The sequence below is a fragment of the Anomaloglossus baeobatrachus genome, chromosome 5 (assembly GCF_048569485.1).
Source record: "Anomaloglossus baeobatrachus isolate aAnoBae1 chromosome 5, aAnoBae1.hap1, whole genome shotgun sequence".
In the NCBI taxonomy this organism is placed as follows: Eukaryota; Metazoa; Chordata; class Amphibia; order Anura; family Aromobatidae; genus Anomaloglossus; species Anomaloglossus baeobatrachus.
Window position 1 is genome coordinate 378,898,634 of NC_134357.1, and position 25,783 is coordinate 378,924,416.

General features: G+C 41.6%; 1 protein-coding gene across 1 annotated transcript in view; it reads right to left on the minus strand.

The window, feature by feature from the left end:
- Positions 1-25,783, minus strand: part of UQCC1 (ubiquinol-cytochrome c reductase complex assembly factor 1) — a 213,519-nt gene that overhangs the window by 154,849 nt on the left and 32,887 nt on the right. Inside the window, exons 2-3 of the mRNA XM_075350030.1 lie at positions 21,568-21,669; positions 4,239-4,340 (exon numbers count right to left, since the gene is read on the minus strand). Coding sequence (XP_075206145.1) covers positions 4,239-4,340; positions 21,568-21,669 — 204 coding nt within the window. The remainder of the gene's footprint in view (positions 1-4,238; positions 4,341-21,567; positions 21,670-25,783) is intronic.

The window sequence follows — 25,783 nt, forward strand, 5'->3', positions numbered from 1 at the left end:
AAAATAAAAAAAGAAATAACATTCTCTTTTGCTGCAGTGCATTTCACACTTCCAGGCTGATCTACAGTCTAAATGTCACAATGCCAAGTTAATTCCAAATGTGTAAACCTGCTAAATCTGCAGGGGGTTGAATACTACTTGTAGGCACTGTAAGTGAAGTGCACACAGGCAGATGGTGAGACACAGGGCTAGGAACGTGCAAACACAGTCGTACAGGAATGATGAACTACAAGAAACCAAAACGAATAACAGAACACATGGAAACTCTCCTACACCTAAATTTAACAAAACAGGAGATAACTGGGAAGGGATTCACACAAATTGCAGGGAATTGCAATAGCAATGTCTCAGTAAGAAAACCTTAACCGAGGAGCTGGGACTCTCGACAATTATCATCCGGAACAACCAGAAAAATAGCCAGTACTGAGACCTTTGAGTAGTAGGGATAAATAGCTCCTGCCAAAATGTAATTGGGCAAACCAAATGAGAAAGTGCACACATCTGATTAGAAGTGAAACAGGAAAGCAAAGCATAAGAAAGAATGACAAGAGATCCTTTAGCAGTTGGACCAACACAAAACAGATTGTAGTCCAATTAAGAGGGAAATTGACAGACAACCAGAGATCACCAGTTTGAACCCCGGAGTGAAGACATGACATCGACAAACAAAGGTCACTCCAATTGCAAGTTGTACTGCAGTCCGCAAGGTCACGAAAGGAAGTCAACATAACATCTAAACAACTTTCACATTATCTACGGAGTCCCCCACTAGGACGACACTGGCCAACAATATTGTGCATGGCAGGATTGCAAGGAGAAAGCCACTGTTCTCAAAAAAAAACCCAGTTACTATGTGTTCTGTGGGTTTGTTCATAACTCGAATATGTATACAAGTTGGAACAGGGCCAGGAGAAAAGAAAACAAACCTCACAGCTGACTGCTCTTTTGTTCGTGGTTTGCCATTCAGTTTTATTCTTTCCATCGTTGCACATCACATCTCCAGTCGCTTCACTACAGACTGGGACTATCGGCTGCATCCACTTTATATACTTTTAGGGTTTGTGTGAAAATGCAGTTTTAGCTCAAATGTTTGCAGAAATACGTAAAATTCTGGAGGGTTTACAAACTTTTAAACACTGTAGAAGAATTCAATTTTTCATAGTATTTTTTAAAGCACCAACTTGGCGAAACAGATGAATTGTGTTCACCACGATTCTTAATCAAATCTGTGCACAAAGTTACACTTGTTATTAAGTAATAATATTCCTCACAGTATCTCCCAGAGATGGGAATCTCAGCTGAGCATGTGCTCAGCTATTAAAACCTTTGTCACTGTAAGACTTAAAGGGAATCTGTCAGGTGCAATATGCACCCAGAACCACGAGCAGTTCTGGGTACATATTGCTAATCCCTGCCTATCCGTCCCTGTATACACTAGCATAGATGCAGAGATCTTTAGGAAAAGTATTTCTTAACATCTTTTATCTAATGAGCACGGGGACTAGTCCCAAAGGTATTGCCTCCCTTGCTAGTCGGCTTCATTTGCATGTTAGTACGCCCCTGTGGGTGTGCTAACATGCTAATGAATGCGCAGCGCCAGTGGATGATCTCACTCACCTCTCCTGCTTCCATCGCGTCCGACGCTGGATAAGGCACTTTAGGTGTGTAATTTCTTAAAGGGAACCGGTCAGGCCCAATATGCACCCAGAACCATGAGCAGTTGTGGGTGCTAATCCCTGCCTAACCCTCCCTGTATCTAGTAGCATAGATAAATAGATTGTTACAAAAAGTTATTCTAAAGATCTTTTATCTTATGTTAATGAGCATGGGGATTAGTCCCAAGGGTGTTATATCCCCTGACTAGTTCGTCCTCTTAGCATGTTAGGTCACCCACAGCGGTGTACTAACATGCCATTCAATTTAGCATCACCACCGGTGCCGCGCGTACCTGTATTCACTGTGACTGCGCTTCTGAATGCCGGACACTTCCGGTCATGTGCAGTATAAAGATGGGTGTACGTGTCTCGGCGTCAGAGAGGTCTACTGCGCGTGACTGGAAGTGTCGGGCAATCAGAAGCGCGGTCAAACTCAACGCTGGCGACGCCGCATTGACTAGCTTGTTAGTATTCCCCTGTGGGTGTGCTGACATGCTAAGAGGACGGACTTGTTCAGGAATATAACACCCTTGGGGCTAGTCCCTGCGCTCATTAGCATAAGATAAAAGATCTTTAGAAATACTTTTCCTAGAGATCCCTTTATCTATGCTCCTATATACAGGGATGGTTAGGCAGGGATTAGCAATATGCACCCAGAACTGCTCGTGGTACTGGGTGTATATTGCACCTGACAGGTTCAATTTAATTCCGAAGTCAGTGATTTTTCTGGTATGCAAATAATCGGTCACCATTTCATCAGTGTTTTTGATCAGATTTTCATCAATGTTTGGTCAGTTTTTACTATCAGAGTTGAGTCAGCGTTTTATCAGGTTTTTCTTGAATGAAAAAAGAAAACTGCTGAAAGTTTTCAAGCTTCTATCAAGCAGCCCGTGAAAAATGGACAGCACACAGACAGCATGCAAGTACTGTCCGATTTTGTGCGGACTCGTAGACGTGCATTGGTGACTATTATCCGACACGCAGATCAATATTGGACTAATCTCTGTACTTTTCTGAGGATCAAGGGTATAAAAAATGAAAAATTTGACATGAACTATGTACAATCATATTTACGACTGCTATCTGTTAAAAACAGGGCTAGAGGAAAGCCTGACGTCTGCATGAACCCTAAAACTAAGGGAAATAATCTGATTTGATAATGACACATTTGAGAAAAGCTTATAAATTTGATCTGGTCACTTTTCGAGTTTTTCTTAGAAGTGATCGGGCCTCTTAAAAAGTGAGATATCAGCTTTAAATACTATTTTGAAGATACCATCTCATGGTAACAGTATTTGCTGAATACAAGTTTTCACAATGACGATAACTAAGAAAACTCTAAAACCTTCAGACGTTTCATTATCTTTATTTAATCTACTATTTTTTTTTTTAATAATGTTTTTCACGTCACATAAACTGACAAAACACTTCAGTCTGGCATAAATATCACCACAACTACACCGCAGTGTGTTTATCTTACAGTCTTGGGGTTTGGAGGTTGCAGGCTCTTTACAGAAGTAGCTATAAAGACCGGGGGTGAAGCAGATGGGTCAACAAACCTCTTTATATATAGTTACAGAAGAAGATCAGAAAATAAACAGCCAACATTGGCACGTGCCCTGGCTAAATATTCTAATATCAGAGGTAAACCACAATGTTTTATTACATGAGTCCAAGGGCAGGGTGAAATAAAGATGTATACACTGACAACAAGGGGCCTTTCTTGGGAATATGTGTATATACTCTCTAGCTGCCATATGTACTTGCAGCATGTATGCCCCATGCAGAGAGGATAGTAAGAGCAAATTATCCTGTAGATCCAAAAAGATATACTTGACTATTCGTTTCCCAGGCGCTGACTGACAGCCGGCTCTGTACTGATGCAATGCTGAGCCGGCTGTCAGTCAGTGGCAGGCGGTGTTACAGACGCCGCTCATTATGCACAAAGCAGTAAATGAACCCTCACAGGCTGTGCTTCTATGACTGAACTTAATAGCGTTTTGCTTTTTTTACCCTACAGGTGTCCTTTGAGTGTTTTTGTTGTGACTAAACTGCATGCTTTTCCTTCCATGCAAAGTCTGAGATTTTATGTCCCACGTTGTAGCTTTTTTTTTTTTGGCTGCAGTTTTGTGGTGACAACAAAGCCGCAATACGTAAATTCTTTTTGCGGTTTTCTCTGCGTTTTTCACCCCTTGGTGTTAAAAAAACCCCACAAAAAACACAAAAAATGCATGGTCAAAAAACACATAAAAAACGCATGCGTTTTTGATGCATTTTTTTCCCCACAAAATGTGTTTTTGTGGCCACAGTGTGCAGTTTTGTGGTAAACACAAAACTGCCTTAAAGGATGCGTCAGGTTTACAAAATGTCACAAAAAGGCAGTCTTCCATTTTAACAAATGGACGTTTTTGCCCTGGTGACCGGTTTTCCTTAATGCTTAAATAGTGTACGAAAAATCATGTTAGAGGATACAAAGACTAAAATTAGTGTAATGTGATGATACTTTTCACATGATAATGTGGAAAATTGTACTATAGTCATGTTGAGGGGCACAATAACTATATGTACCAACTTAGATCTTACTCTTGGTGTGGTATGCATGGTCTTCCATATTTGTTCCCTAGCAATTGTCTGTAGTAGTCCTTTCTGTTCATCTTTCAGTCCTGTGGTAAGTGTACAAAGATTCTAAAAAGGAGAAAAAAAATAAATAAATCAGCATAAATTTTTTTTTCTACATTCATATTCCTAAGGTGAGTGATACACATTTTACCAGAGTCAAGGAGGGCATCAAAGGAGGTCATTAAAGGAGGACCATCTTACCGTATGAAATAAATAAACCAAAGAGGGATGAGGTGGCCCCTTTGATGTACTCTATGATTTTAATTACCTTGACTGCAGCTAGTAACCGATATTAGACCTGAAAACCTATTCTAAAATGACAAAAAAATAATACACTTCAATGGAGTCCAAGTGACTCACCAATAATAATTCTCACCTTGCAAATAAATATCAAGAAACCATACACAAATTTAAATTTTATTAACACTAATATATATATATATATAGATATATATTATATATATATCTATATATATATATATATATATATAATTAATACAAAGGACCGGCACTCCAAATCTTCTGAAATATTTTTGTAGTTTATTCCATCATAATCATAATATACAGGCGTACGCCTGTATATTATGATTATGATGGAATAAAACTACAAAAATATTTCAGAAGATTTGGAGTGCCGGTCCTTTGTATTAATTATACTGTGGATGCCTTTCTTGGACACGTGCACCTTGAAGGATTGTGTGCCGCCTGGAACTTCTGTATTATGTATATGTATATGTATTTTAAGTAGTTTTGTATGAATTGAGTTTTGTGTATAATGGTTATAATGTTATCTCTACAATTATGCTTTTGGTTCTCTGACTACAAAAATGTTTGCCTTCATAATTAATATATTGTATTTTTTATACTTTTTGCCATGTTGTAATATACTAGTGACCACACTGCCTTTCCCTTTTCTTTGCTTATTTTATTCTTTGTTCGACTAATTTGTGTGTGTGTGTGTGTGTGTGTGTGTGTGTAAATAAATAAAAAAAAAAAATAAAAAAAAATATATCTATATATATATATATATATATATATATATATATATATATATATATATATATATATATATATATATAGATATATTTTTTTTTATTTTTTTTTTTTATTTATTTACACACACACACACACACACACACACAAATTAGTCGAACAAAGAATAAAATAAGCAAAGAAAAGGGAAAGGCAGTGTGGTCACTAGTATATTACAACATGGCAAAAAGTATAAAAAATACAATATATTAATTATGAAGGCAAACATTTTTGTAGTCAGAGAACCAAAAGCATAATTGTAGAGATAACATTATAACCATTATACACAAAACTCAATTCATACAAAACTACTTAAAATGGACACTGAAAAAAAACTTAAGTACAAAATTTGATCCTAAGGAGACCACTCACCACCAAAGCTACTAATAAAGGGCAGTAGTGCAACTATACCAGAACCCATCAGCATGTGCAATCATGTGTATCAATCAATGGACCATAGTGCCTAGCACTCTGATGTGCATTTCGCATATAGCTTCATCAGGTGGTCTGGATGACACTGTTTACAGTTTATATAGGCTTGCTTGAGATCATGACACCTTAAGTAGTACATGATAAACGTTGTGAGTGGCAACCCCCTATTAAGTTTATTTTAAAGTTCATTTCAATCCATAGATCTTGGAATAATAATAATTTCCACAATTGGATGTGTTTAACAAAAAATGTTCCTGTGCTGAGATAAACGTAAGATTATCTCAGCACAGTAGATTTTTTTTTTTTTTTAAACCCATCCAGTTATGGAAATATTATTATTACAAGATCTATTGACTAAATTGTTCCTAGTTTGTAGGAAAACCCCATTAAATGGTCTGTACCAAAAATCTGGTCAAAATCTATTTCAAGCAAATCCACCCGAAAAGATGAGGGCATTCCCACCACTTGGAAGGAAAAAAGGTTCAGTCCCCAGAGGAGACAAAACTTCATCCCATGAGAAGAACCATTACTGGTCTGTGGACTAGTCTAGCTCAGGACCTGTTCAAGTTTTCAAAATAGGCTTTGATGCTTTTAGAAGAAAAAATTACCAATATGACAAATGTCTAAAATTCATGTACTGAATGTATTTACACTCGGGATCAATACGGAAAAATCTGCTCTTTAGGGGCAGACTGGCTCATACATTGCGAAAGTACCCAAACCTTAAAAATCAATAAAATTATTTTTCCATGTCGGCTTTGATCCAGTGTTTCCTCATTACAGTGTTTATCCTCTATTTGGACAACTCCTCCTCTATATTCCCCTGTATAAAATAAAACCAACCTGTGCTCGCCTATGGTGGCACTCCTGCAATGTTAGTGCAGAGTCTGGTGGGACATTAGCTGCTAGACTCACGTGGGATAACCATCAGAGTAACGGACATCCAGAAAAAGTGAGCGTGCTGCAGCAGTTCTCATTCTTTGTGGGTGGCAGATTCATCCAATGGAAGTAAGAGTGATGCGACCCATTAGTGGCCACTGAATGGCTGTAGCTCTCACGCAACATAACATCATGCAAGTCCCAGGAGACCCAGCACAGACGTCGCGAGCAGGCTGTATAGCAATTGAGTAGGGTTTGTCGGAGTAGTGGACAACCACCTTAGATATATAATCTCGGCACGTATTTTCCCATGTGACTTACCTTTACCAGTTTTAGACCTCATTTGCCATTTTTTTTCCCAAACCTCCAACAAATCTAGATTAATTTGCAACAAACGACTGTCCTTATTTTGTGTGACTAACATTTCATGGTAACATATCAACAGTTAGTATTTATAGGGTTACTCTCAGTGTTTAGCACTATAATGTTGGGGTCACTGATGCAAATCCCACCAAGGCCACCATCTGCAATTAGTTTATATGTTCTCAATTATTACTATACAAATGATTGAAATAAATAAATACATCACTAGCAAGGGCATACATAGAAATCACGGGGCCCTATAGCAGCGTTCCATCTTATTGCTTTCAACTGTATCGGCATCTGTGATGACAATACATTTGAAAGTGAGATCCTGGGCGGAGGTCTGATGACTGTGCTGACACCGTAGGCAGAAGTTGCCGAGCAACCCCCAGCTCACGGGCCCCATAGCAGTGGAGTGGCCTGCTTCTATTAGCGGAACGCCACTGATCACTGGGTATAATTTGCTTGTCTCTCATGGTCCAGCCACTGAGATTGGGTGCTCTTCTGCCCACTCTTGAATGTAGTAGAGGTACCCATACTCAGCCTCTGCGCCATTCATTCTTTATGGGACTGCAGAAAATCCAGTATACAGTGCTCACCTATTACAGACAGTCCCATAAACAATAAATGGAGCAAAGGCTAGGCATACCAGACACTACTCTGCATGGGAATCTGCCTCCAAATTTATTTAAAATAAAATGGGCATTACATGTGATGGCCGCTCTCTGCTCTCCTGATCTCACTGCAGAGCTGTGTGTGATTATAACTGACACATGTGCAGGTTCCTCTCAGCTTCAGCCTCCACCTCACAGGCAGTGTTGCAACATTGATGCAATACAGTAGAGCTGTGAGAGCTGCAGCTGCTGAAGTGTTTGTAAGAAGACAAAATTCTACTGCTCTGTGTTATTTACATCTCAAAATTCCCACTTTTATTTAAAATAAGCCTTCGAGTCAGATTCTCAGGAAGATACATGTCCAGCCCATAGCCTGGAACAGCTCATTTACATATAAGAAAAACATGGATTTCTCTGGAATAAGATATTGGATTGCCCATATCAAGATAATTTTATTCAGCATCTTATTACCTAGATGCCCATATAGATGGGTTTGATCCTACTGACAGATTCCCTTTAAGACAGTGCCCAGGATTCCAGTTTCAGCCTCAAGACTACTGGGGAGCCCACAGCGATCTACAAGATATCTTGCAATTACAGGACTAGCTCTTTAAAGGGAACCGGTCAGCTGATACATGCTTCTCACGGTTTGGGCAGCATGTATCAAATTGGGCAACATGTATCAGCTACTCCAGCGTTTCAGAGAAAAACATACTTTTAAACCACGAGCAGTTCTGGGTGCATATCTATAATACCTGCCCAACTGTCCCTGTAACTAGTAGCATAGATAAAGGGATCTTAAGAAAAAGTATTTTATGACATGCTAATAAGTGCAGGGACTAGTCATAAGGGTGTCAGTTAGTTCCCGCACTCATTCCGCCCTCTTATCATGTTAGCACGCCCTTGTGTCCATTGTCACCGCTTTAGAACGCCGGACTTAGGGTCAGTGCGCATGATCAGATGTCCCGGCACTTCCGGTCAAGAACAGTATAACGTCTGGTGTGCGCGTCCCGGCTTCAGAGAGGTCTAGTGCACTTGACCAGAAGTGCCGGGACTTCTGATCATGCGCACTGAGCCTAAACCCGGCAACCTGAAGCAGTGACAATGGAAATAGGTATGTGCGTCACCGCTGATGATGACGTTGGGCAATGAATAGCATGTTAGCACACCTCTGTGGCCGTGCTAATATGCTAAGAGGGCGGAATGAGCGCAGTAACTAACGCCCTTGAGAATAGTCCCTGACCTCATTAGCATATCATAATGGATCTTTAGAAATACTTTTTCTTAAGATCTCTTTATCTATACTAGATAGAGGGACGGTTAGGCAGGGATTAGCAATATGCACCCAGAACTGCTCGTGGTTCTGGTTGCTCAGGGTACCTGACCGGTTCCCTTTAATAACCACCGGGGACTGAGCTGTGCTGTGCACTAGTCGTACAGGCAGATCCCTGGTGGCTTCTCTTTGCCCGCTGACAGGTCTCTGCCTCTACGCTGCGCACTATATACGCTGCATGACGTATATAGGGCACAGACACATAGGACCACGTCTTTACTGCATGTTGTGTGTAGGGCTCAGCCACATTAGCATTAAAACAAAAAAGAAAAACTCAAAAGAGTACAAAACAGAATCTTGTGATCTCAGGTTTACTAAATGTACACTGTATTGCCATAATTAAAGTATAGAATCTAGGCAGAACTAAGAAAATATAGGGTTTTTTGGTTTTTAATTTTTTTCATTTACAGCTATTTGAAAGGCAATGTATATCTTTGCACGTAATTTTCTTTTTTAATAATTTACTTTCTTCAAATTCAAAGTTAAGAAACTAGCTTTCATTGATAATTTTCTACAATTTTGCTGCTTCAGTGTGCTACCATTGTGACTTGTGTGTGCATTTGTCAATGGAGAGTGGACTATAGTTGAAGATATCTAAACAAAATTGGGTTCTCAGCACATCATAATTATTCCGCAGCTGATACAAAGAGAACATTATATCCTGGTCATACAGATCACCTAGCAAAAGGATGCTCTGCGTGCTCCTGAATTGTGAGGATGGGTGGGATACCAGAGAGTGAAAGTAAAGGTTCTGCCAGAGAGGCATGCCAGCCTGAAAAGCACATTTATTGTTCATAAATTATGTAATGGAGCTGTGCTGATGACCAGTGACGACATCTGCATTCTGGACACACTAAGACCTCACATCCAGCCTCTATTACTAGGAGGGACACTCCCAAAAGAGAAAAATGTTAAAGTTTTATTTGCTCAAGCTGAAAATTACATGTCAACCAGTCTGGAAATGATTGTTAATATGTCAAAAGTGCCCATAGGCTTTATGGGGTGTATTTTTTTTGTCTGTTAAACCTTTCTAAAAGGTCATGGGACTATCATGGTAACCATAAAGGGAACCGGTCAGGTACAACATGCTTCCAGAACCACGAGCAGTTCTGGGTGCTTACTGCTATTCCCTGCCTAACAGTCCCTGTATACAGTAGCATAGATAAAGAGATATTTAGAAAAAGTATTTCTAAAGATCTTTTATCGTATGCTAATGAGCGAGGGGACTAGTCCCCTGGGCGTTAGTTCCTTTGCCTAGTCGGCTCCATTAGCATGTTAGATCTCACTCACCTCTCCGCTGCCATCGCCGCCCGACACTGGATTTCAGCTCAGTGCGCATGATCCTGAAGTTTTGGTCATGCACACTACTTCAGTTTGAAGTCAGAATGCGTACACCCGGCTTCATAGTTCGCATGACCGAAACTCCGGGGTTATGCGCACTGAGCCAAATCCAATGTTGGACGTGATGGCAGCGGAGAGGTCAGTGAGATCATGCTCTGACGCTGTGCATTTATTAGCATGTTAGCACACCCACAGGGGCATACTAACATGCTAATGGAGTAGACTAGCCAGGGGAACTAACGCCCAGGGGGCAAGTCCTCTCGCTCATTAGGTTCTGACATAAGATCTTTAGGAATTCTTTTTCTACAGATCTCTTTATCTTTGCTAGTGTATACAGGGACCATTAGGCAGGGAATAGCAATATGCAACCAGAACTGCTCGTGGTCCCGTGGTCTCATGGTTTATTGTCATAAGCTATATTTACAAACTGTAAAAATATAGATTTCCATTATTTTGCACCAATCTATTGAAAATTTAAACACATTGTCTGGTGATAACTTATTGATTGGTGGGGATCCGACTACTGGGACGCTCCACACTAATCATCCATACTGGGCACTTTTAGACCTGTTAAAATGAGCAGCAGTGCGCATGCTCAACCACCTCTCCACTCATCCCCTGTGGATCTCTTCCAAAAGCGGGGTGTCAATTGGCAATAAACAATTCAAAAGATGAGTCCTGTACAATCTGATCACTGGTCTATGAATGGGCCAGGTGTGCCCTATACACAGTGCATGGCATTTTTTTCTTTTTACTTGCTATCCAAAAAAACAAAAATCTTCCAAACTGCAAGGAGCAAGTGAATAAGGAATATTGTAATGGCAGCAGACTATGTTAGTGCTACGGGCAGCTGGTCGACTATCAAGTCGGAGGTGTTTATTGACTCAGTGATACAGGATAAATCAATTTCTGCATTTCTGTTTATCATTTGACTTCCTTTACTGAAAAGAAGGTTGCCAAGTCTTACTTGGCACAGGCTCGTCAGCAAGATTTACTTTAAGGTTTTTCCTTTTAGTTGACATGCGTACAGTCCATCATGATTCCTTTTTGTCTACCGAAGGCCAGCCATTGAATTTCATTTTCCTGAACGTGCAGAATCCATTTAAGTTGTGTGCTTTAGCAAAACTTCAATCAGCCCACGGGCACAAGCTAGCAATATGAAATTTCCCTTTTCAATTAGTTAGGCTGTCTAGAATCCATTTATAGATTCTTGAAACTTTATCGGGATAAGGAATTAGTAAAAAGAAGCTTGGCACCTAAAAGAGGTTATACAGGATTAGAGAAACATGGCTGCTTTCTTCCCCAAACAGTGCCCCCTTAGGCTGCTTTCACACCTCCGGTTTTTGCTATGCGGCACAATCCGGCACTTTGCAGGAAAAACGCAACCGTTTTTTTTGCTGCCGGTTGCGTTTTTGCTGCATAGACTTTAATTAGTGCCGCATGGCCTTGCATTCGTTCCGGTTTTTGCCGCATGCGGCAGATTTAGCCGATGTGGCGGCCGGATGGAACGTTGCCTGGCACGTTTTTTTGTGCGGCAAAAAAAAAAAAACGCATCGCGCCGCATCCGGCCGATGCAGCGCTTTTCTCAATGCATCCCTATGGATGCCAGATGCGGCGCGATGCGCCAAAAAACGCATCCGGCCGCCGCATGCGGTTTTTGCCACTGCGCATGCTCAGTAGCATGCCGCAAGCGGCAAAAACCGGACGGGCTGTATGTAAAAAACTTATGCAAATGATGCGTTGTTTTCACCGCATCCGTTGCATAGGTTTCACAGCCGGATTGAGCCGCACGGCTCAAACCGGATGTGTGAAAGCAGCTTTACCCCTACTTGTGCAGGTTGTTCATGGCATTGCAACTCTGCCTCATTCACTATATTGGAGCTCTGCAATATTAGACAAAAGCAAATGTTAGGTATGGAGATGTTTCTGAAAGATTACAGCCATATTCTTCTAATTTGGGATATCCAATTTATGATCTGTAATTGCAAACATTTTTTAGCACCTGTACTACGTAGGTTTTCCAGTAAATCTGGGCACGCTCTCTCAAAACTGCCGACTAGAGATGAGCAAACCCAAAGTTCAGTGTTTGTACCAAATATGGAGTATACAAAAAAACGGAGTTTGGGTTTGGAGCTTGGATGCTTTATATAGGCAAACCATTTGCGCAAGCATCGGTGTACTGGGGTACACTCGGTGCTCAGGCCAGTGTGAGCCACTTTCAGTGTTTGATAAGCTCACACTGGGGGTATCAACAGCGTTATCGGATGTAGTGTGCACTAAACAATCAAAAATGGAAAAACTTTGCCCACCCGCCCCCAGAAGTGATCTGTTTATGGCTGGCTGCATGTGGGCGAAGACCCCAACTGCCCAATTAGTGACTTTCATTGGGGTCAAGTCCGGGTACCAAAACAAACTTTATCTAAAGTCCCCTCATCTCTACTTGCAACTTCCGCGCTATTGTGCTATGTGATAAAACTGCACATTTTAGAGTGGCCTTTTATTGTGACCAGCCAAAGGAGCACCTGTGCAATAATCATGCTGTCTAATCAGCAGCTTGATATGCCACACCTGTGGATGCATTATCTTGACAAAGGAGAAGCGCTCACTAACAGATTTAGACAAATGTGTGAACAATATTTGAGAGAAAAAGGCCTTTTGTGTATATAAAAAATGTCTTAGATCTTAGAGTTCAGTTCATGAAAAATAGGAGCAAAAACCAAAGTGTTGAGTTTATATTTTTATTGCATGTAGTATAAAAAATAAATAGATTGAAATTCTGTTTTTGAATAAAAAATCCCTACAAATGCAGAATCATTTCTCCACCAAAAACAGTGGAGCTCACCAACAAAATCTGTATGTGCTCCCATCTAAATAACTGTGACACGTTAATGGCACATATAGAAAGATCAGAATCCATGTTATCCTCATTTAGGCTTTGTGCACGAACCTGCAGGAAAAATCACCGCAAAAGGGTCCCAGAAAATAAGCATGGTGCAAAGCGATGTCAAAACGACATTACTGTGCACGTGTTCTGTCTTATGAACTGCTTTGGGGTTCGGAAACACAGAAGCGGTTAAGAGGAGCGACATACTCATCCTTTGGTAGGCCCTCTATACATCACAGTAAAGAGTAAAAGACACCGGCGGTGGAGCCACAAAAAGATCAAGGGTAAAAGCAGCAGTGCAGTGTGGGAAAATTCAGCGGTGGTGCAGATTGCTAAAAAAACAAAACAAAAAAAAAAAAACAGTGTACACGTAGCCCCATAATGCGGTGCCAGTGGGTGATTATGAGAATATGTGGGGGGGAGGTGGGGCACAATTAAAACATCAGTTTCTGAATACTTAAAGGTGACCCATGAGAAAGACAATTTTTGTTCTTGTGCTTCCGTTTTTAATTCCAAGAGAGAGCCATAACTTTTTTTTTTTCTGTTGATATAGCCGTAAGAAAGCTTGGTTTTTACAGGACTAGTTATAGGTTTTAACAAAATCATTTGCGTTATTCTACATGGTTCTGAAAATCTGGGAAGAAAAAAAAAACCAAAGTGTGGTAAAATGGAGAAAAAAAAAACAAAAAAAAAAAAAAAAAACTAATAAGCAATTCTACCATTGTTTTTAGGGTTTTACTGAGTTCATTGTGCAGTTAAAATGACCTGGCAAGGTCAAGAAAATTTGGAAATAAAATAAATAAAAAGGCATCTTCCGAAACAAATTCCACAGATGGAGCGGGTTCTACACTTTGCGTTGTCGCCTGTCATTTTTATTGATACCTTTGTGAGAAATGTACAAAATTTTAATCGTTTTTTTTATGATATTTTGGCTTTTTAGGGAGGCGTGGAGATGTTTTGATTTTTCTTTTTATAAAATGATACCAGATATGTTTTGGTTTCTTTTTAATTTCTTTTTTTTTTTAGGCTGGAAAAAGATTGACAATTTTTTTAATATTTTAAAAAATCTACATTTTTTATTTTTAAAAATAAAATGACATTCTCACAGGCCAGCTTCCATGAGAATGCATTAGCACCTCAACGATCACTTCACGGGTGGGGGGGGCTAATGGAATCTGATACATGCCCTTTAGCAATTGTCATTTAAATATTTAACCTTTTCCTATCCAATAAAATTTCCTGTTCTGTCCATTGAAATCTTATTATAATTGGGAAAAAAAATCAAAACAGAATTTTGCAATATGAAATAGCAGCCATCAGAGCTGGCTCTGTTCGATGCGGTTACAAATTGGTCCATACATGGGGACCTATTATAATCTGTCTTATAACTAGGCTTTATTCACATTTTACATAGTGCTCTTTGCTTAGCATTACAAATCCGAGTTTCTGTCTCTCTCTCAAAAAAAAAGTGTCATTCAGATTAAACTATTCAGTAAAATGGGTCTGACGGCGTCAGATTATCTCATGCTCCAGCCTTGTCAATCTTTTTTTAGGTGGAGAGAACAGCGTTGTAGGCTTCGGTTTTGCGTACGCCGGTTTTGTGTACGCTAAAAATACTGACAGTCGCAACAGAGGAAAATTAAGTCCTAAGTAACGCAGTCTACACCATTATATGAAATAGCTCTATCTAAATCCTGTTTTTTTGTGGATTTAAGCAGAAACCCACAAACCCACTCAGTGTAGAACACGGAATGAATGTGAAGCCAGGGTAGGTGTCACCACAGCTTCCTACTGTAGATATTGGCTTATCATAAACACTGCAGCAGACACCATTGAGGAGATGTAGCACTATATACTACTAAATTAATGCCCATGCCTTATAAGTGGTAGTAGTCTGAAATGGTCACCAACTAAAAGAATAGCATAGCCTAGTCTGCTTCCCCGCTCTATATTGGCACTGGACAGTAGAAGTTGGCAGATGGTGGTCATACACTAAAGGTCCAGTCACACTAAGCAACTTACCAGCGATCCCAACAACGATAGGGATCGCTGGTAAGTTGCTAGGAGGTTGCTGGTGAGATGTCACACTGCGACGCTCCAGCGATCCCACCAGCAACCTGACCTGGCAGGGATCGCTGGAGCGTCGCTACACGAGTTGCTGGTGAGCTCACCAGCAACCAGTGACCAGCCCCCAGCGCCGCATGGAAGATGCTGCGCTTGGTAACCAAGGTAAATATCGGGTAACCAACCCGATATTTACCTTGGTTACCAGTGCACGGAGCTACACGTGCAGAGAGCAGGGAGCAGCACACACTGAGCGCTGGCTCCCTGCTCTCCTAGTTACAGCACACATCGGGTTAATTACCCGATGTGTGCAGCAGCTACATGTGCACAGAGCAGGGAGCAGCGCACAATGCATAGCGCTGGCTCCCTGCTCTCCTAGTTACAGCACACATGGGGTTAATTAACCCGATGTGTCCTGCAGCTACATGTGCACAGAGCAGGAGCCGGCACTGACAGTGAGAGCGGTGGAGGCTGGTAACAAAGGTAAATATCGGGTAACCAAGGACAGGGCTTCTTGGTTACCCGATGTTTACATTGGTTACCAGCCTCTGCAGAAGCCGGCTCCTGCTGCCTGCACATTTAGTTGTTGCTGTCTCGCTGTCACACACAGCGATCTGTGCTTCACAGCGGAACAGCAACAACTAAAAAATGGCCCAGGACATTCAGCAACAACCAACGACCTCACAGCAGGGGCCAGGTTGTTGCTGGATGTCACACACAGCAACATCGCTAGCAACGTCACAAAAGTTGTTCGTTAGCAGCGATGTTGCTAGCGATGTTGCTTAGTGTGACGGGGCCTTAAGGGTATGTGCACACGATCAGGACCCGCTGCATCCTGGCCACGGCAGTTCCTAACTTGAGCAGCCGAGAGTATCCTCCGCAGGAGACCGCAGCCGCGAGTCTACTCTGCAGGAGACTGCTTGGGAAGCCACACCGCAGGTAAGTTTTCATTGTGGGAAAAACAAGCACAGTGGACATGGGATTTCTAGAGATCCGATCAAATTTCCTTGTAACACAGCGTTATGGACGCAGCGAAAACACACTGCATCCAAAACGCTGTGAACCCTGATCGTGGGCACGTACCCCAAGTTCCACGATTCTTCCCATTTCTTTTGACTTTTCCCTTGCCCCACTGTCTTTCTACAATTAATTCTACACATTTTTTCAAAGGTTAAGCAGAGTCCCCTCCATTTCTGTTCCGTACTCCCATTTCACCCGTTCTGCCTGAATTTTTTACTTTGTCTCCTCCTTTCATCTTATTCCATGTGCTGAATTACAAACTAATAGCCCCCAGAAATGCATTATAAAATTCACGGCTTCTCAAAAGCCAAAAACTTAATGAACACGCACTCAGGCAGGTAAGAATTTGCTTCTCGTCAGCAAACGCTCCAGTGAAACTCTGGAAAATGAGAGTAAATAAGATAAAAAGCCATTGTTTCCTCATCACTGTGAGCAATGTTCAAGGCAGAAAACTAAGGGCATCAAATATTAAGAGCAGCAAATCCATATCTTCTTTGTGAATCAGAGACGGTACACTGAAATAGCAGCGATCCAGCCAGTATCCTCGCTGCCAGGTCTCTTTACGGTCTGTGGTTTAAATGTGGAAGAGAGTGTCTGTAAAAATGAATAGCTGCCACAATGGTAGACTGTTCCATAGTTGCATGCCGTGCCCCAACAGCTGCCAACAAGCCTTTCAATATCAAAACACTCTCTGTGGGTATCTGGTAACCTCGCAGCACAGCAACCCATGATATATAGGTCATCGTCCACTACATTACTGTCTGCGCTGGCTCCAAGTGCCAGAACGTTGGCAAGCACTGATTGCACCACGCTGCGTGTATTGTGCACTCTCGGAATTTTCACGCTTCGATGGCTCACTTGCATTACGCTCCTGCACTTTTGGAGATAATTTACATTACTAACATAGGATAATTTTATAAACAACGGGAACTGGAATTTCCTCTAAAATAACTTCAATGCTGAAATTTTGCAGCTGACTTTTACAGTGATTTATGAAACATTTTCCACTGTATTTATGTACCTTCGGCTGATTAAGTGTCATTTGAAAAACATCTGGGGATCATTGAGGCATTATGCCACCGCCATACTTCCACCAGGATCTCAGCTAGTGTTATACAATAAACACAGCTGGGAAACTGCTGCCATTTTGTATACAATCGCGTGTACCAGAGTGTCTTATATAAAAGAGCTGGCACATTGGGCAAGTAAAGAGGTCTAATAAAAGAGGGCATAAATGTCGGAAGTACAGTACTGAGACATTTGAGATCTGTGTATTTTGGGAACGGGTGACAGCAACTTTACAACTATGAGAAAAATACCATGAATGACTACAGGTTAATAATAACCTGCAAAGTAGCACGTGGTTCAAAATACAGAAGTCTGATTTGACATGGCAACCTGTAGTCACTTTCCTTGGGGTTAATTTATGGGACAATTTGTAAATGGCATATACCTTTATGCCTTTTCCTTGATTCCCTTGTTGGGACACACGTGTGCACTATTGTTTTTAATATTTCTTCCTATGTGTGGGATTGCTTTGTATTTTTTGTAATAAAGATGTTTTATGGGGTATTTTGTCATAGTGATTTTCCACTGACCAACTACTTTCTGCCAGTGGATTATCTGTCGGCCTATTTTCTCTTAATACCGGTAGCATCTATGGACTCACTTGACTTATGGGATATCAGATATACAGGTATTCCAATCTTAAAGTGACCATGATTGGTAAGGGCTTTGTAATGGGTCTTCTGCCGACCATGAAAATGTAAGGCAGGCTTTACACGTTGCGACATCGCTACCGATACTGTATATCGTCGGAGTCACGTCGTTAGTGACGCACATCGGTAGCGACATCGCAATGTGTAAACCCTAGGTGCGATGATGAACGAGCGCAAAAGCGTAAAAAAAACCCAAAACACTGATCTGTGTAGCGTCGTTCATTTCCATAATGTCATTACTGCTGCAGATACGATGTTGTTTGCCGTTCCTGCGGTTTCACACACAGCGATGTTTGGTGCTGCAGGAACGACAAACATCTCCTTAACTGCGTCCACCGGCAATGCGAAAGGGAGAAGGTGGGCGGGATGTTATATCCCGCTCATCTCCGCCCCTCCGCTTCTATTGGCCGGCCGCTTAGTGACGTTGCGGTGACGCCGAACGCATTTCCCCCTTGAAGGAGGAATTGTTCGGCGGTCACAGCAACGTCGCCGACCAGGTATGTGCGTATGAAGCTGCCGTAGCGATAGGGTTCGCAACGGCAGCAAGCACCAGATGTCGCATGTACGACGGGGGCGGGTGCTATCGCGCTCGACATCGCTAGCAATTGATAGCGATGTCGCAACGTGCAAAGCCCGCCTAAGGGTCTCAGTCATTTCCTCCACAGTGGACCTTTATCTACTGTACAGGGGAATTGTAGCACAGGTATATTTAATTGCCAGGTCGTCTGCAGAAAATATGCAAGAAAGAAACAGTGATGCAAAGGCAGTGGTGAATCAAAACTGTGACCCCCTACGTTCTCAGAATTGATAGAAGTTCATGACATATGAAACAACCAAAAATGAAGTGATTGCTTATCCTAGTGCTATGCCATCACCTCATGAGATGAGCCATTTCCTTATATATTCTTTAAAAATGAGTTTAAGATAAAAACTAATATTCAAATCACTGAAATGTATACACTTGCATTACTTATCTAGAATACCAGCTTCTTAAATAGTCCCGAGCCACATTCAGATTCTGAGGGCGTCATGCTTCAAGCGTGATGAGCGCTTTCAGACCAAAATGAGTCTGACGCACAAGGTAAAAAGCACCAAAACCGTACCATAAACAATGGGGGGGGGAACCACTAACAACGATGAGTCCTGGCGCTAGTGAGAGGGTAGATGGACACCTCCTATCCTCACCTGTAGCTGTCCCTACTCTCCTAGCCAGTACCTATACATATTGCTGAGCAGCACCCTGGGTCCCTGCGAACGCTATAAATGACCTGACTAGTGAGAGGTGGGTGAGGTACACTAGACCCCACCGCTGAACTAATAAGGCAAGAGGGTAGGGGAGATAAACAAGGGAAATAATGCAACACAAAAAGGATAAAGATTGGCTTCTGGAACGCTCCAACTCAGCTCCTTCCAGCAAGGAATTGTATTGGATTTGTATCTTCAGCAGGGATTTCTGGGTAACACCTCTATTTAAACCCGAAGGGCGTGACTACAAAGCTGGTGCAGCTGAAACACTCAGATAGAGACTGCTGGAGAAGCTGTTAACAGTAAAACTGACATTAACCGTTTCAACAGAGAAAGAAACAAAACCATATTTAAATGTAGATAGTCTCCAAAAACAGGAAAATGACTGTGACAGAGGGACAATGCTGGAATCACTCAAAAAGCTTACTAATAGACAATGCCAAGTGGGACTGTCACCAGATTTTACATACATTAAAGAGTTCTCATAGACCTTTTAAAAATTTGATGTTACTATGGCTGTATAAGGTTTTCAATCTCTGCCCAACTGAAAGCTCTTCAGTGTCCCTCCTTCTGCTAAGATCTCACACTGCTCAACATAAGCTGTAGCTGTCAGTTTACCTGGGTGGACAGTGATTGCACACACTTGGACTCATGATCTCACTCACTTTTTAGCTGAACTCACAATATGCTCATTTTCATATACGGATAATAAGGACACTCTGACGTGTGACTATAAAAATAAGTAGACCAGTCTCATTAGGTCTAAGAGATACATTTATAATGTATGCACCATGTGTTTGTGCAATCTGGTTAAAGATCAGATTTTAACTTCTATAATTCATTCTGGAAGACTGACGTCTTCCTCCTCCATAAAGTAACTATACTTTCTAGAACGTGAAAAATCAAGAAAAGACATGTAGGTACAATGAAAAAGCAAGGCATTCAGTGACACATGAGCTCAGCAGTCTGCATAACTGAAAATGCAGCTTTAGAGGATCACTGATACAACCTAATGGATTACAGGTCCAATAGGAGCAATCAGTCCTGTGGAGTCCGAGTCGGGAAGTAGACCATTTTAGTAGAGTTGAAGTCGTTATAAAATGGACTGCCTCAGACTCCTAAAATATATAACAAATTGGGTACAGCTGTTGAATGCAGAAAGAGCTGAATATTTTTTCATAAGAATTTGGGAAACTTATGAAATCTATAAATGTCTGTTCTACTCCTGATCTAAGGATCAAGGATTTTAGTTGAGATGAATCTGTGCTGCACTTTATGTACACGCTCAGTAGTGAAGCTCCTCGTCCACAGATCGGAGTTGGAGTCAGGGAAATTGAGGAGTCAAAGTCGGAGGCTTGGCTTACCGACTCCTCAGCCCTGGGAGCACTGGTTTATAGTGTCACACTCTTACCACACTGCCATGACGACCTTCCTTCAAGGGTTTTGCCTGCTTTGTCCACACAAAAGAGCAGTGTATAGAGCTATTCTTGATGTCAAAACTAAAAGAAATCGCAACGGAGTAAAGACGAATCTTAATATAAGCCAATGCGGTCCTCTGTACGCTACTTTAATATGTTGTATAACAGATCGTGCATTTCTTCTGCTCTCGATGGAAGCAGTTGCGAACCTAAAAGTTTTTTGATTTTGGGACAACAAATTACGGACAACCAACATTTTTTTTTTAAACAGAGCTACTGAAAAACCATAACAAATGACCAATGCTTTAAGTCATAAATGTATCTAAGTCAACAGACTGATATTAAAAGGAGCTTGGCAGGTGATACATGCTGCCCAATCCATGAGCAGCATGTATCAGATGTATGGAAGACTACTTGGACAGGCGAGTCCCCGGTAGCTTCTCCCCACTCGCTGTGCTAGAGTGATGGGTCTCTCTCTGCATGTGTGTATGAGGAGAGACCTGTCACTCCAGGACAGCATGCGGTGGGAAGTAATGGGGTACCTGCCTGTCCAGCAATAATTTTTAACTCAATATTACCCATTACATGACTCAAAATAAAAAAATCAGGGACCCAAGAAAATAAAATGGCCAATTTTAATCTATAGACAGTTGTGAACTTGGTGACAATCTGGACATAGCCTTAGAAAAGTAGGAGTCGAGCACGTGAGATCAAAAGCTTCCAATACTTTAATTTACATCTTATTAACGGCGTCTCTTCTTCACAGCATAGCCTTATTTCCACGTAAACTAGAAAATGGTGTGTTCATAAAGTTTTAAAAGTGAGGCGTCACATTAAAATCATAAAAAAATATTTCTGTTACATAAATAGAAGCACTCTTATTTATAAGAGGAGTTAATGGTATTCCTATGGAGTGTACGGATAGGGCTTTCACACAGCCTTGCACTCACCTGTTTTGTGTTGGGACATGACCTGTGCCACAGATTCTGGACCGCGCTGTGTTGTAGAGCACTGCAAGCCGCAATCTGGGAACGAATTCGTACCTGTAATTTCTAGAGAAAGGCACAAAATAAAAGAAAATAAAAAAAGGTAAATGTACCATTCCCTAAACATAAGAAGTTCCTGAATTTTATCTAGTTATGGTAAAGTTGAGTGGGGAAAAAATTCACGTCTTTGAAGACGGGGGAAGCTAACCACTGTCCAATAAAAAGGCAGCATAAAACAGTTAAAGGGACCCTGACAGCTAGAATATGGGGCCCGATCCACAAGCATCATGCATTAGGCACTGACTCTATGATTTCAGCCATATATGTTTCAAGTGTGACGTGTTACGCAGTAACGATTCAGAGAAAACCAGGCTTTAAAAGGGGAATCAAGCATCACGAGAGAGACTAGTCAGAAAAGGCCAGACCCTGGTGGTTTTCCCCGCACACTACAAATGGCTGACAGGTCTCTGCCTATACACACATGCAGACTACTCACTCAAGGGGAGCGAACGAAAAGCCACTGAGAAAATCACGGACGCACGCAAGTACAGAACGGACACACGTTCCGTTCCAAAATACTTACGTGTGTCCAAACAATAATGAAAACATAGATCCATGTGTCTCCGTGCCGCCGGTACATGAAAAAACTACCGGCGGCACGGATGTGTGTCTTAGGAGGATTTTGATGACCTACTCAAAAAAAAAAAAAAAAACTACCAAAACCCCTCTGTGAACAAAGCCTTACAACAGCTTACGGGCAGGATCCTTATGGCACATCACAAAACTGTGGAGTGATGCAGCTGCTAAGACTGAAGCTCATGTGCTGGGAGCTGGGTGACGACCCTTTTGGGGAATTCACAAAAAAATTGCCAAGATTTACACTTCCACAAAACAGGCCGATTTCATACCAGCCCGTATATATGTGCACGGCTTAATGGAAAGATAATGCAGAATGACGGCTTCACTCCCCAGTTCTTGCACTCCTCCCTTCTGATATGTGCCACACTCATCTCTTTATTGACCAATCATGCATAAATGGCGTGTTAATAAACTAACAATCTAAGTGTCATATTAGGGCCTAAGGCTCTTCTTATATTCATGTAGAAGCCTGAACAAGCCTTTATGTGCATTCAGACATTACCCAGACAGAAAAACTGGACACAAAGAAGCTTTTCATTATTTATTAACACACCAATAATGCTACACAGAAATTATTATTTTTCTAAATAAAAAAATAACAATTCTGTAAGAATATACATCTACTCATCAGTATACTGCCTCTGAGGTGACATGAGTAGTCAGGAAATGCATTGTAGCACTACAGTGTGTAATAAATTATATATACATATATATATATATATATATATATATATATATACAGTTAGGTCCAGAAATATTTGGACAGTGACACAAGTTTTGTTATTTTAGCTGTTTACAAAAACATGTTCAGAAATACAATTATATATATAATATGGGCTGAAAGTGCACACTCCCAGCTGCAATATGAGAGTTTTCACATCCAAATCGGAAAAAGGGTTTAGGAATCATAGCTCTGTAATGCATAGCCTCCTCTTTTTCAAGGGACCAAAAGTAATTGGACAAGGGACTCTAAGGGCTGCAATTAACTCTGAAGGTGTCTCTTTCGTTAACCTGTAATCAATGAAGTAGTTAAAAGGTCTGGGGTTGATTACAGGTGTGTGGTTTTGCATTTGGAAGCTGTTGCTGTGACTAGACAACATGCGGTCTAAGGAACTCTCAATTGAGGTGAAGCAGAACATCCTGAGGCTGAAAAAAAAGAAAAATTCCATCAGAGAGATAGCAGACATGCTTGGAGTAGCAAAATCAACAGTCGGGTACATTCTGAGAAAAAAAGGAATTGACTGGTGAGCTTGGGAACTCAAAAAGGCCTGGGCGTCCACGGATGACAACAGTGGTGGATGATCGCCACATACTTTCTTTGGTGAAGAAGAACCCGTTCACAACATCAACTGAAGTCCAGAACACTCTCAGTGAAGTAGGTGTATCTGTCTCTAAGTCAACAGTAAAGAGAAGACTCCATGAAAGTAAATACAAAGGGTTCACATCTAGATGCAAACCATTCATCAATTCCAAAAATAGACAGGCCAGAGTTAAATTTGCTGAAAAACACCTCATGAAGCCAGCTCAGTTCTGGAAAAGTATTCTATGGACAGATGAGACAAAGATCAACCTGTACCAGAATGATGGGAAGAAAAAAGTTTGGAGAAGAAAGGGAACGGCACATGATCCAAGGCACACCACATCCTCTGTAAAACATGGTGGAGGCAACGTGATGGCATGGGCATGCATGGCTTTCAATGGCACTGGGTCACTTGTGTTTATTGATGACATAACAGCAGACAAGAGTAGCCGGATGAATTCTGAAGTGTACCGGGATATACTTTCAGCCCAGATTCAGCCAAATGCCGCAAAGTTGATCGGACGGCGCTTCATAGTACAGATGGACAATGACCCCAAGCATACAGCCAAAGCTACCCAGGAGTTCATGAGTGCAAAAAAGTGGAACATTCTGCAATGGCCAAGTAAATCACCAGATCTTAACCCAATTGAGCATGTATTTCACTTGCTGAAATCCAGACTTAAGACGGAAAGACCTACAAACAAGCAAGACCTGAAGGCTGCGGCTGTAAAGGCCTGGCAAAGCATTAAGAAGGAGGAAACCCAGCGTTTGGTGATGTCCATGGGTTCCAGACTTAAGGCAGTGATTGCCTCCAAAGGATTCGCAACAAAATATTGAAAATAAAAATATTTTGTTTGGGTTTGGTTTATTTGTCCAATTACTTTTGAGCTCGTAAAATGTGGAGTGTTTGTAAAGAAATGTGTACAATTCCTACAATTTCTATCAGATATTTTTGTTCAAACCTTCAAATTAAACGTTACAATCTGCACTTGAATTCTGTTGTAGAGGTTTCATTTCAAATCCAATGTGGTGGCATGCAGAGCCCAACTCGCGAAAATTGTGTCACTGTCCAAATATTTCTGGACCTAACTGTATATATATATATATATATATATATATATATATATATATATATATTTATAATATCTAATATATAAAGCTGTGTGCGTGTGCATGTGTCCGCTAAACGAATCTGGACCATCGCATTTACAATCACGAAATTTTGCATAGACACCGCATGTGACTCAGGGAACGTCATAGACTATGTTTGGGCGGGAAAATTTAACCCCGCGCTTTACACTTAAGGGTACTTTACACGCTGCGATATCGGTACCGATATCGCAAGCGATCGTACCCGCCCCCGTCGGTTGTGCGACATGGGCATATCGCTGCCTGTGGCGCACAACCTCGTTAGTCCCAGCCACGCGGACTTACCTGCCCTACAACATCGCTCTGGCCGGCAAACCGCCTCCTTTCTAAGGGGGCGGTTCGTGCGGCGTCATAGCGATGTCACACGGCAGGCGTCCAATAGAAGCGAAGGGGCGGAGATGAGCGTGACCTAACATCCCGCCCACCTCCTTCCTTCCGCATTGCCGGTGGAGGCAGATAAGGAGATGTACGTCGCTTCTGCGGTGTCACACACAGCGATGTGTGGTGCCGCAGGAACGACAAACAACATCGATAATAAGCAGACAACGATTTTTGGTTTCAGGACGACCTCTCCGCGGCAAATGATTTTGACCTCTTTCGCGATCGTTTAAGGTCGCTCGTACGTATCACACACTGCAATCTCAATCAATGTGCGTCACAAACACCGTGACCCCAACGATAATTCACTAACGATATCGCAGCGTGTAAAGCCCCCTTTACTCTCCAAAAATCCTGCCTCTATTAAACTGAATAGAGGTGGGAGCTACAGGCTATAAATAGCAACGGTCAGTGGTTGCTATAGGAACAAAATAAACTGTTAGTATAAGAAGCTTCTGTGTGAGGTAATATGATGTCGGTGGGAAGACAGAGAGAGAGAGACAGAAAAAGACAGACAGACACAGTAGAGGCAGCCCTGGAAAGAGACAGAGATAGACGGCCAAAAAGTGACCTGGAAAGAGACAGCCCGGGCAAAGAGAGAAACAGACAGCCACACACAAAGAGACAGCCACAGAGATAGAGAGAGCCAGACAGACAAGGAAGAGACAGACAGAGACACAGTTACTATCCCGGGCAACAACGGGTACTACAGCT